The sequence below is a fragment of the Pongo pygmaeus genome, chromosome 7 (genome assembly GCF_028885625.2).
Source record: "Pongo pygmaeus isolate AG05252 chromosome 7, NHGRI_mPonPyg2-v2.0_pri, whole genome shotgun sequence".
NCBI classification, from domain to species: domain Eukaryota; kingdom Metazoa; phylum Chordata; class Mammalia; order Primates; family Hominidae; genus Pongo; species Pongo pygmaeus.
In genome coordinates, this window is record NC_072380.2 from 155,211,922 (window position 1) to 155,223,730 (window position 11,809).

The following is an 11,809-nucleotide window of genomic DNA, read 5'->3' on the forward strand; positions in this document are numbered from 1 at the left end:
TCAGTGACCAGGATCAATGCTCCATGTGTAACTGGGGTCAGGACATAGTGCGGGACCAGGATCAGGGCTCAGTGTGTGACCAGGGTCAAGGTTCAACGTGCAACTGCAGTCAGGACAGTGTGGGGTGAAGGTTGGGGCTCAGCCAGGGCCAGAGTAGAGGCTGTGTCCAGGTTAAGACTAACGCAAGACAGAAAACACACATGGCCATACGAGGCCAGTCAGCCATGCTGGGTATCTTTATTTATTGAGCTTTATTTTTTTGTAGAAGCAAAGTTTTGCTATGTTGTCTAGGCTGGTCTCGAACTCCTGGCCTCAAGTGATCTTCCTGCCTCAGCCTCCCAAAGTGCTGTGATTACAGGTATGAGCCACTGTGCCCAGCCAATGGTGGGTATTTTTAATGGACAAGAACCCAGAATGAAGATCTACAGAGGCTTCCTGGAGGTGGTGGGACTGAGATCACCTAGTTTTGCAGGATGGAAGGCCAGCTTTCCCGGGGTGGAACCATCAGAGTGGAGGCCCCGCCCAGAACCAACAGCAGCACCATGGGCACCCACAGAGGGGGTAGCCTGGAGGGAGGCCAGGTGTGCGCAGAAGGCAGCTGGACATGTGGCTACACCTCAGGTTCTTTCACAGACAAGAGTTACTGACACACTGCTGGCTCCAGGGGAAAACACAAAACGAGGAAAAGGCCCCTCTCCCTGCTCTCAGGGACACTGTAGTCTTGCCTCTCGGCTGTGCCGGAGCTTCCCCGGAAGCTGCTGGGACCAGCATGCCTCCCACTCAGGCCAGTCAGCCAGCATCTTGCTCCTGGGACAGGCTTTGGGCCATGGGAGCCAGGCAGAGGCCCCAGACCAGCCAAGGCCCGGGCTGGTCCCACCTGCCGCTCCTGCTCGCTCCCGACGGCTGCCCAGGCTGGGAGGCTGCAGACTGTGCCCTGCCGCACAGGGATTGGAGATGGGGCAGCCCCGCCAAGGGATCTCCCAAGAGTCAAAGGAGGTAATGGAGGAAGAAGGACCTGAAGACACAGGCAAGTGCCCGGGCCCCCGCAGGGAGGCTGAAAGCAGCAGCGCCCGCCAGGCCGGAGAAGCGGGCTCCAACTCACATGCTCGTCAGCAGCCGCACTGCTGCCTGCTTTGTTATTTTATGCTTATGTAAAAAAATACTTTTTGCAAGAAAAATCTACAGGTACAAAATGTCATCCCAGCCCCATACAGTACCAAGTAATATACAGGCATATATATATATATATATATATATATATATATATATATATATATATATATGTATGTATGTATTTATAACATAGATAGAAAATTGGAAAGAAATTATTCCAGGCTTATGGGATGTGGTTCCTCTGGGCCAGAACTACGTAGGGCACAGAAGCCCTGCCCTCCGAGTGTACACGCCCACGAAGGGGACAGGGGCTTTCAGGAGTCACGCCAGATCACACTTGGGACCTTTTTAGGGCCTGGCCGAGCCACCATTTCCAGAGCTCTGGTGAGCAGGGGGCCCTTCGGTGCATCTTCCCCACCTCCCCTGCCTCCAGGGGCGCTGGGCTGCAGACTTCACAGCCGCTGCCACATGGCGTTGGAGCCTCCAACAGCATCATCCCTGAGTAGACCTGGTCCACTGAGCCCCACAGGTCGGCTCTCCGCAGTCTTTCCCTGCAGGTCACCACACTCCACAGGCAATGGCAAGGACGCGGCATCACAGGCAGACAGCCCACATCCTCTCATCCTTCTGGTCTCCTGGACTCGAGTTGTCCCGGTGCCCTGGACACCCAGTCACTGCCACCTCTACCCTGCCTGGACTCAGCAGGGGAAAGACTAGAGGCCCTGCTCCTGCCCTTTGGCTCTGCCAGCACCCCCGACCAGCCCTATATCTCCTCCTCTACCTTCAAGATCATCCCTGAGAAGACCTCGAGCCCCGAGTGGGCGCCCTGGGGGCTGTCCTGGGAGCCTCCAGCAGGCCCCTGGGCCACTCCACCGGCAGGACCACCATCCTGGAGTGAGGGTGAGGCTTCTCGGGTAGGGCGTGCTTCCACCAGCCTCTCGAGGGTCCGGTTGAGGGCCTCCACGCCATCGGCCAGACGCTGGCTCTGCTCGGCCAGCCGCTGCAGCAGCAGGTTCTGCTGGGCCATGAGTGTGCTCTGCTGCTGGGCCCAGGAGGACAGCAGGGTGCCCTGCTGCCGGTGGGAGTCCAGCAGCCGCTGCTCAAATGCGGACGTTTCAGATGCTGCCACTGGGGTCCTCCTGGAGGGCAAGGGAGGTGCTGGCGCCGAAGAGGGCGGGGAAGGCTGGAAGGCCCCCATGAGTGTGGTTGCTGGTGGGGTGGAGGCTGGGGAAGCAGGTGGGGAGGGTGAGGAGGTGGGTGCGTGGAAGACTCCTCGTAAGTCCAGGGGGTCAGGTTCAGGCGGGCTGGGCCCTTCCAGGGTCCTCAGGGGCAGCCACAAGCAGCTGGGGGTCTCGTCCTCCTCATCAGCTAACAGAGGGAGACAGGGAAATGTCAGCCTGCACATCCAAAACCCAGTGATCTGGGGGTTGAGCGGGGTGCAGGGAGAGTGCCCATGTGAGGCCTCTGCACCTGGAGCTGTTTGGGTCTCACAATGCTCTGTCTGCAGTGGGAGTTGCACCCGTTTGAGAGATGAGGAAACAGACCCAGAGAGGTGGGCACATTCACTCTACTAGTGCTGGGACTGAAGCCACAGCCTGTCCAAGTGCAAAGCCTGCGTACCCACTCGTCACAGCACCACTTGTATTCATCCTCCCACCGACTCCCCTGTGCTCTGTCCGCTCGTCCGCCTGCCCTCCGGTCTACCCGCCATCCTGCTACCCACGTGTCTATTCCTCCACATAGACACGCCCACCTCGTCCACTCATCTATCTGTCCACCTGTCTGTTCATCACTGTCCAACTATCCCCTTCCAATCTCCTCTTCCTTCTATTCATCCATCCATCCATCTACTCACCCATTTATCCATGCTGTCTGTCCATCCACCCGGCCACCCACCCATCTGCACCTTCTTCCTTCCATCTACCCATCCACCCACCCGTCTACACCTTCCTCCTCCCATCCACCCAGCCACCTGCCCGTCTACACCTTCCTCCTTCCACCCAGCCACCCGCCTATCTACACCTTCCTCCTTCCACCCAGCCACCCGCCTATCTACAACTTCCTCCTTCCATCCACCCACCCGTCTACACCTTCCTCCTTCCATCCACCCACCCGTCTACACCTTCCTCCTTCCATCCACCCGCCTGTCTACACCTTCCTCCTTCCATCCACTCGCCTGTCTACACCTTCCTCCTTCCATCCACCCACCCGTCTACACCTTCCTCTTTCCATCCAGTCGCCTGTCTACACCTTCCTCCTTCCATCCACCCGCCTGTCTACACCTTCCTCCTTCCATCCACCCGCCTGTCTACACCTTCCTCCTTCCATCCACCCACCCGTCTACACCTTCCTCCTTCCATCCACCCACCCGTCTACACCTTCCTCCTTCCATCCACCCACCCGTCTACACCTTCCTCCTTCCATCCACCCACCCGTCTACACCTTCCTCCTTCCATCCACCCGCCTGTCTACACCTTCCTCCTTCCATCCACCCACCCGTCTACACCTTCCTCCTTCCATCCACCCGCCTGTCTACACCTTCCTCCTTCCATCCACCCACCCGTCTACACCTTCCTCCTTCCATCCATCCACACATGCATCTGTTCTTCCAATCATCCTTCTGGCCATGGCCTTGTCCATCAGGCACCCATCCACTTAAGTGAATGTCCCCAGGAAGACAAGGGGGTCAAGCTTCCCTAGGGCAACAGGGAAAGAGGCCTGAACCTGAGATGCAGCAGACGTGGGCTCCAAGACCAGCTCTGCTTGGTCTCAATAGCTGTGTGACCCTAGACAACACCTTCTCTTCTGCAGGCCTCAAATTCCCAGTCTGCAAATTAAAGGCCTGGCTTCACAGTCTCTAGGTTTGGGATCTCTGACCCTTCCAGTTCCCTGGGTGTGGAGAATGGGTGAACAAATGTCCCTCCCTGACACACCGTGGGGAGGCCCCTTGCAGGCGGGAGCAGGACATTCCACGCAGAGGCGACTTCACAGACGCCTGGTCCCTCCTGACACACCATGGGGAGGGCCCCTTGCAGACGGGAGCAGGACATTCCACGCAGAGGCGACTTCACAGACGCCTGGTCCCTCCTGACACACCGTGGGGAGGGAACCTTGCAGGCGGGAGCAGGACATTCCACGCAGAGGCGACTTCACAGACACCTCGTCCCTCCCTGATACTCCCTGGCGGGCCCCCTTGGGAGCAGGAGCAGGACAGCCTACGCAGAGGTGACTTCACAGCCGCCTCCTGGGCCTGAGCCCTGCCCACCTCCTCTGCAGTGTGTGGGGGGGTGCCTGCTCTGCCAGGACTGGGCCCACAGGCTCACTGGGAACGCGGCACGGCATCCATGGCACAGGTGGCTGGCCCAGTTGCCACCGCCCTCCTTTCCTCCTCCTCCTTCTCCTCCTCCTCCTCTTCCTCACTGTCCCATCGTCCTCCTGCTGTCCCAGGCATCAGCGCTGCTTCTGACCAGGTGATCCCAGGGTGCTCAGGAGGGGTCATCTTGCTGGCTGGCTGCTTTCCTCTTGAAACAAGGCCTTCTGCGTGGTGTGGCCCTGAGTTTCCAGCGAGTCCACCTTGCCTGTCACCAGAGCCTCCACCTTCTGCCTCCTGGAGGCCGCTGGGCCTAGCTGCCCTCAGCGACTAGAGGTGCCGGGCCAAGGGCCGAGGTCAAACAGCCCAGAGCTGGTGCCAGGAGACCCAGCCCCAGCCCTGCCTCTGACCCCATCCTGCAGATAACCTTGGCACGGCCTCTCCCAGGTCTTGTCTCCCAGCCTGACATTCACCAGCTGTCAACAGGGGCCGACCCTTGGTGACCCCGACCCTCTGAGTCTGATGGCCCCTGACAGAAACGGGGAGGCCCAAAGTGGGCTCAGCCTCTCCGTTACCACACATTCCCCTGGTGGGGGTGCCGGGCTGGGTCCCACTGGGGAAGCTCAAGGTGGCCCTGGCCTTTCCCCTCATTCTCCACCCAGTCAGGCCCCTGCGTGGTTCCAGCTGCGGCCCCCTTTTCCTCTTGCACCCCTGAGGCAACTGAGGACCCTCTGTAGGCACAGCCGTGATATCCCAGCGTCCTGGGGATGTGGCTCCTCTCTCGTCACACCTGCCTGTGATGTCCTGGGCTCGTGTGGCTGCTCCCGGACCCCGACCTCATACCCACTGCACCATCTCGTCTGCCAGTACTGTCCCTGCTCCGCCGTCAAGAATGTGTGCTCTCCAGGCCCCAGCTGGCCCAGGGGCTTCGTCTGCGCTCCCACGGTGGCCCGTGCCACCCTCACCCTGCTGGACCAATGTCCAGCCTGCCTGGCCCCTGGGACTCCTTGAGGAACAGGCTTTGGTCATCTCTGCCTGTCAGGGCCAGTGGGGAGCACCAGGCCACGATGGGGACAGAGCCGGTGAGGGGAAGACGGTGGCTGGGCCTCCATCTCAGCTGGGCCACAGTCTCTAGCCAGCCTGACCTGTCAGGTCCTCCTGTGTTGACCACAAGTCAGCAACAAGGCCCAGTGAGTGGCTGGTCCTCAAGGCAGCTCCAAGTCCCACTTCAAGAAAATAAAGGCCTGAGCTTTCTTGTTCCCTCTGAGCCACTGACCTGCCCCAACCACAAAGTCCCCTCCACAGTCCCCCAACCCCAGGATGGACACCGAGCCGCATGTCAGCATCTGGCATGGGAGGTGGAGCGGGAGGGCCCCAAGGGCCTCCCCTCGGCTGCGCCCAGGATCCATGGGAGAGGGTGGCATGGTACACACAAGAGAGGAGACGGTGCAGACCGCTGTGGGCACCACGCGGACTACTGCTGCCGCAACCCCGCCACTCCCAGAGCCCCCAGGGCATGGGCAGAGACTGGTTCAGAGGAGGCCTGTGGGCATGCCCCTCCCAGGCACAGGGCAGGGCCTGGGCCCCTCCAGACAGACGGAGGGAGGGTTGGAGGATAGAGGACGGAGGCCGGGCCGGCCGGGCACTGTGGCCCTCACACGGACTTACTTGGTGCCGGCTGGCTCCAGCCAGGAGCTGGCGGGCTGCCTCCGCATGCGAGGATGCAGCCTCAAGGCTGGCTTCAATACTATCTGCAAATCAAGACAACAGAAGGCAATTACAGATGGAGGCCCGGCCGCCCCTGCCCTGAGGACACCCCCCAAAGGCGAGCCCAGGGGAGCCTGAGCCCAGGGCCTCCAGAGGAGCACAGGCTGCAGGGATGGGCGCTGGGCTGCCAGACGTGCCGAGGGCTCCGCGTGGTGTTGGCAGTGGGCAGCAATGACATTAGAACGGAGGCCTGGAGGTGGCCCAGGGAAGGGGACTCCTCAGTGCCCACACCGGGTGGGGCAGGAAGAGTCCACTCAGGAAAGGCTGGGAGTGGCAGGCGGAGGTCAGGGCTGGGGTCAAGTCCTGCTCTGTCATGACCTTGTCTGGGCCAGCCCCTCCACTCTGTGGCCACGGCCCCCTCTGAAGGGGCAGAGCCTCTGCCTTAACGTCTGTGGAGTTGTGACGCGGCTGATGGAGACCGGGTCTGCAAGCACAGGGCTCTGGTTTGCCACACGCGCTGGCCCTCGACTCAGCACAGGGGGCTGATCAGAAAGTTGTGCCACCGTGTGGGGATCACGGGAGACGGTACCTGGGCAAAGCCGGGCTCGGTGGCTGCAGCAGTGCCGCCCGGGGCAGCCACATCAGCAGGGCCCACGGGAGGCCCAGACCAGGCCCGGGGCAGCCCCAGCGATCCGGAAGATTCCACACCGCCCCACCAGCAGCAAAATGGCAGTACCAGGTGCTACACACACCTAAGCTGTCCTCGCCCCACAAGGAATGCGGGACTGGCTGTGGGCTCGCGGCAGTGAGCGGTGAAGGTGTCACCCCCAGCAGGAGCAGAGCCTGAACGCAGGTGCTCAACCTGGGCGGTCCCTGGTGCTCAGCATTCTCTTCCACCCAAGGGAAGGACACATGCCACCTGGGCACCAGGAGCGCAGGCACAGCCTGGGTCCGCAACCGAGCCAGATGCAAACACGAGCACGGGCAAGCCTTCTTCCCGGAGTGAGGTTCCTTGCAAGGCCTGCCTCCAATTAGGCAACTGGATAAGAGCTTGGGAGCCAGGAACATCTAAACAAACTGTGCACCTGCAGTGCCTACCCAGGCACAGGCCTGAGCTGACTTGAGCCTCAGGGGTCTTAAGGCCTGGGATAGAGAGGCCATTACAACCACAGGGACTGCTGCCAGGTACAGCATCACCTCCGGCCTGGCAGGACTGGCTCTGAGGGAGGAGGGTCCTCAGAAAGACAAGGCCACTCCCCGCCGTCCCAGCAGGGACTCCCTACTCTCATCAGGGAACTGTGGCCCCATCTCTGCAAGCCCCCTGGGCAGGAGGTGGAACCCATGAGCCCTGCCTTCAGAAGCCCCCACCCAGGCCTCACAGGGATCCTTGGACCCTTGGTCACTGGCTCCACCCCACCCTCGCCCCCAGCCCAGGGCCGCAGGCACTCGCAGACACACCCTGATCGCCGCATATGGGGGCTCCTGCCCCAGCCAGGGAGGGGAGAGCCAGGCTCCTGCACAAGGAGCCAAAGCCCAGAGACAGCGGGTATGGGTGACGGCCTGGGCTGCTCCTGGAGCACAGCACCCCTTTGCTCACTTGCAGACACCCCCAAATGAACTTGGCTCTCTATGTCCTGCCACATTAGGGTCATGACCCTCTCAGCCAATGAAGGAGGAGAGGGAAGGAAGATGGGGCCAGAAATGTGACGGATCCCCCAACAACTGCCACCCAGGAGGGACCAGCCTGCCAGGGAGGAGGCGCTAGCCTGGCCCCCGGCAATGCCCCGCTCACGTGCAAAGGAGCCACCTTACACCTGCAGTGGTAACAGCCTAGCCTCGCTTCTGTTGCTGAGAGGTGAATGTGGACAGTGGAGAGAATTTGCCAGCAGAGACAGGAAGGCCACGGTGGTCTGGGCTAACACAGGTGGTGCTGGACAGGCCATGTGCCCTGGCTGGACACTTTCTCTGCCCCGTGACCACACCCAGCCTCAGCCAAGCCCTGGACCCCACCCTTGGACTCAGCCGGTGCCCAATCCTGCTCTACGCCGAGCCCTGGCCCTGGGGACTCTGATCGTAGCGTGTGACCTGGTGGCCCACCCTCAGAATGGGGACTGATGTCCTGCTGCTCCAGGGCTGCATGCACGGGCCACAGACGCAGGGCGGTCCCACGGGCATTCTTAGCCAGCATGGCACTGCCCACATTCAAGACACATCACACAACCACTGCCCAGCTTCGCAGCCAGCAACATCTCCCTCAGCGCCCAGGCTGCCAGGTGGGCATGCCATGTCCTGCCCCGGGGCGGTGCACAGAGATGCACAAGGGGAAGGGGGGCTGCTCCTGGTGCTGTGCGGCCCCGTGTTGCTTGTGGGGTGAGGACAGGTTCGGTGCGTGGGTCCTGTGGTACTGAGCGACACTCCAATACCTCAACAGCCATCAGCCCTGGGCCCAGTGGCTTTGCCAGGTCTTGGAGACCCCTGGTCTGTGAGGTGAGCCCTGCAGAGCCACAGGCCCTGGGCACCTGCCCCTCCCAACACAAAGAGTGCTCCATGGGGGCCCCTTGCAGATCCCCTGACTCCAGGAGTCCAAGGGATACCCAAGCACTAGGCCAGAGGCCTCCAGGGGCCAAGGAGAGCAGCCTTTGGGACTGCCCTCCCCAGACACTCGCAGAGCAGCACACACACCTCAAAGGAAACTGCCTGCCCAGTGGCCTCAGGGCACAGGGACCCCTGTGAGACCCCCATGCACTGGGTCAAATTGCTGCCCCCAGCCCCATAGCCGTGATCAGCCCTGCAGGCCTGGCCCTGCCCAAACCCCAGGCAGTGCTGCTGCAGAGCGGAAAGCATGGCCGGCTCAGGGCACCTGGGCCTGCAGCTGGGATGCCCCCACCCTGTCCTCAGGCTTCGCAGCCACTTCCCTACTCCCTGCCTCAGAGCCCACGAGGGGAAGTCCGGCCCTGTCCCAAGCACTCTCGCTCGGGAATTCAACATGTCAGTTGCCGTCAGCAGCAGGGCAGGCCACTCGGAGCAGCTCACAGGCACCAAAGACTCCCGTGATGCAGGTGAGCCCAGCGGCCTGTGGACCTGGAGTGGCTGATCCACCAGGGGTCACAGAAGTCGAGGCTGGGTCTCAGTCTAGGACAGGGAACCACAGGGTGAGCAAACCTGAGTTCCTGCAGCCTCCAGGGCTGGGGACTTGCAGAAAAGGACTAAGCACCTGGGCCACACCAGTGCCACCCCTGCCAGCCCCTTCCTTCTCAGCCCCACACCACATGTCCACCCTTGCCATGAAGCACCCCCAAACCAGGTCTGCCTCTGCCCATAGAACCCTGGGCTGCAAAAACCTGCCCTGCAGGAGACAATGTGGCCTCCCTGGGGGTGGATCCAGCCACCCCTGGCCTGCACACGCCTGAGAGGACCCAGGTCCTCCTCCGGCCCCACCCCATCACAAGGCCCACTGACCAGGCCCATCCCCCAAGCCCCATCACAAGGCCTAGTGCCCGGGCCCATCGCCCAAGGCCCACAGCCCAGGCCCCTTGCCCAAGCCCAGCCACAGGGTTGGCTGGGTCTACGGGCGTCTCCCAAACAGCCCGGCCCACTCTGCCCATGGGTCCCAGCCTCATGCACCGCCGTGAGCAGGAGCAGCTGAGGATGCCCCAGCACTCCAAGTTCTGCCATGGCCGCCACTGGGGGCGTTTGAGGCCAGCCCCTGCCTGTCCTGTGAGGCTGAGTCCCTCTGTCCACTCTGTGGCCTCAAGAAGGAGCTGGTCCTGCTTCCGGGGCTTCGCCCCAAAGTCCTTCCAGCAGCTCCCAGGAAGGGGAGGGTCCAGCGGGGCTCTGTTTCGAAAGGTGGGCCACCAGACGTGGAGGACGGCGAAGGAGCTCCTGGCGCGGTGTCTTGAGGAGGAGAGGAGGTGCCGTAGGAGGAGGCACGGAGGCGGCAGGAGGCGGCACGGAGCCAGCGTCACCCTCAGAGCCAGCGTCACCCTTGGAGCCAGGGGCAGCTGCGGGCTGCAGATGAGGCCCAGCCGGACAGAAACGCCTGGCTTCCGGTGGTCCCTGGAGTAGGCCCATGGGCTCGGAAAGGGGCACAGCGTGCCTGACAGGCTGAGAGTCACCGGATAGCACCGTGCGTGGGGCTTCCAAGTGGGCCCAGAGGGAAGGGCCTGCAGAAGGAGGGGGAGGCCACTGCAGGCCAGAGTGAGGCACAGCGTTGGGTGGGGAAGAGTCAAGCTGGGGCCCAGGCTCCTCCCTGGCTCTGCCTAAACTCCTCGACAGTGAACCATGAATGGACAGGTCACCTCCTGCTCCCTGGGAGCTGAGGCAAGGGGCAGCCGGCTGGAGGTGCATATGGGCTGAGGCTCCTCCCGCCTGCTGGCTGGCCTTGCCTTCTCATGGTAGCTGTACCCTGGGGCTCTGGGGCTGGGGGAGAGTGCAGGGAAGCCCTCCTTCTTCCCAGACACCCCTGTCTTCAGACCCTGGGGCCAGCCGGGCCCTGCTGCCCTGCATAGAAAAGTAGGGCCTTCTCCCTGCTGGGACCCACTGGTTTGGAAGACCTGGCTGCTAAGGACAGCTGTGCTCACCGCTGGACTGCATTTGGAAGGGGAGAGCTGCCCGTGGAGAGGAAGGCCAGGCCGAGGCCCAGGGCCAAACAGGCCTCCTGGCCACACGACATCAGGCGGGAATGGCAGAGGCCAAGATGGGGACCTTGCAGGGCACCAGGGCACCCTGGGCTGCACCCGCTGCTGCTGCGCATCGGGGAGCTCTGCCCTCGTCTCTGCCCCTCACCAGGCACTGGTCCCAGTAGGCACCTTGTGACCCCCTCCCCATGGTAGCGCTCACCTCTCTACAGTGACGTGGAACTAGGCCCCAGCGTCCCATCTGGACACCCGGTGGGCATGGCTTGAGGTGGCGTCTATGGTCGAGCCCCTTGGCGGCACAATGCTTGGCAATGCCGGGAGGACCCTGAGCTGGGACTCCAGGCGTGAGCCACAGCCCTTCCACTCCCGAGACAGGCAGAACCCTCCCTGGCCCTGATCCTTGGTTTCCCCATCTAAAAGAAGAGATGGGCCAGGAGGGTGGCGGCCCATCTCCATGGGTCTTTAGGTCTCCCTCTTGGGTGCTGGTGCAAAAGGCTCACAGCCCACTCGCCAGCCCTGCTTGCCCCAGGGCAGGGTGGTCCCGGGGGGCAGGCTGTGGGGAAGGCCCACTTACTTGGCAGGGGCTCCGTGGCCTGGCCCTCGCCTTGGGGACCGTGGGCGGAAAAGGTCTCTGCCACCATGCGTTCCACAGGCGTGAGGAGGAGGCCGGGGGTGGGGCCACCCTCCGCCAGCTTCTTGCGCACAGCGCCTCGCAGGTCCCGCCACTTGTGCTTGAGGTCACCGAGGTCGCGGCGGCAGTAGCCCAGTGCGTTCACTGCCTGCAGGATGCGGTTCCACACGCGGTGCTTTCGGGCAGGTGTGCCCCGCAGCGCCCCGAACAGCAGCGGGTAGTGGCGCCTCACCCTCTGCACCAGCACCTCCGTCTCCTGGGGGCTAAAGTTGGGCTTGCGTGTCTTGGTGCGGGAGTGGGGACCCGGCCGCAGGGGTGTGGATCCTGGCCCGAAACCCGGCAGCAGGGCTGCCACGGCTGGCTCCGGGCTGCAGCTCTGCTGGCACATAGCTTTGCTGCTGCTGGACCCTG

At 62.5% G+C, this 11,809-nt stretch overlaps 1 protein-coding gene across 26 annotated transcripts in view; it reads right to left on the minus strand.

The window, feature by feature from the left end:
- Nucleotides 1-221: 221 nt before the first annotated feature.
- Nucleotides 222-11,809, minus strand: part of TSNARE1 (t-SNARE domain containing 1) — a 141,594-nt gene continuing 130,006 nt past the window's right edge. For 14 of the 26 annotated variants that reach the window (XM_063669147.1, XM_054498345.2, XM_063669145.1 and 11 more), the window contains 2 exons: nt 11,342-11,806; nt 222-2,481 (listed from right to left, as the gene is read on the minus strand). In XM_063669147.1, coding sequence (XP_063525217.1) covers nt 1,877-2,481; nt 11,342-11,806 — 1,070 coding nt within the window. In that variant the 3' untranslated portion in view covers nt 222-1,876. Of the gene's footprint in view, nt 2,482-6,091; nt 6,175-6,194; nt 10,316-10,969; nt 11,181-11,341; nt 11,807-11,809 lie in introns of those variants that run through there. The other 12 variants (XM_063669156.1, XM_063669158.1, XM_054498347.2 and 9 more) reach the window with 6 other exon arrangements.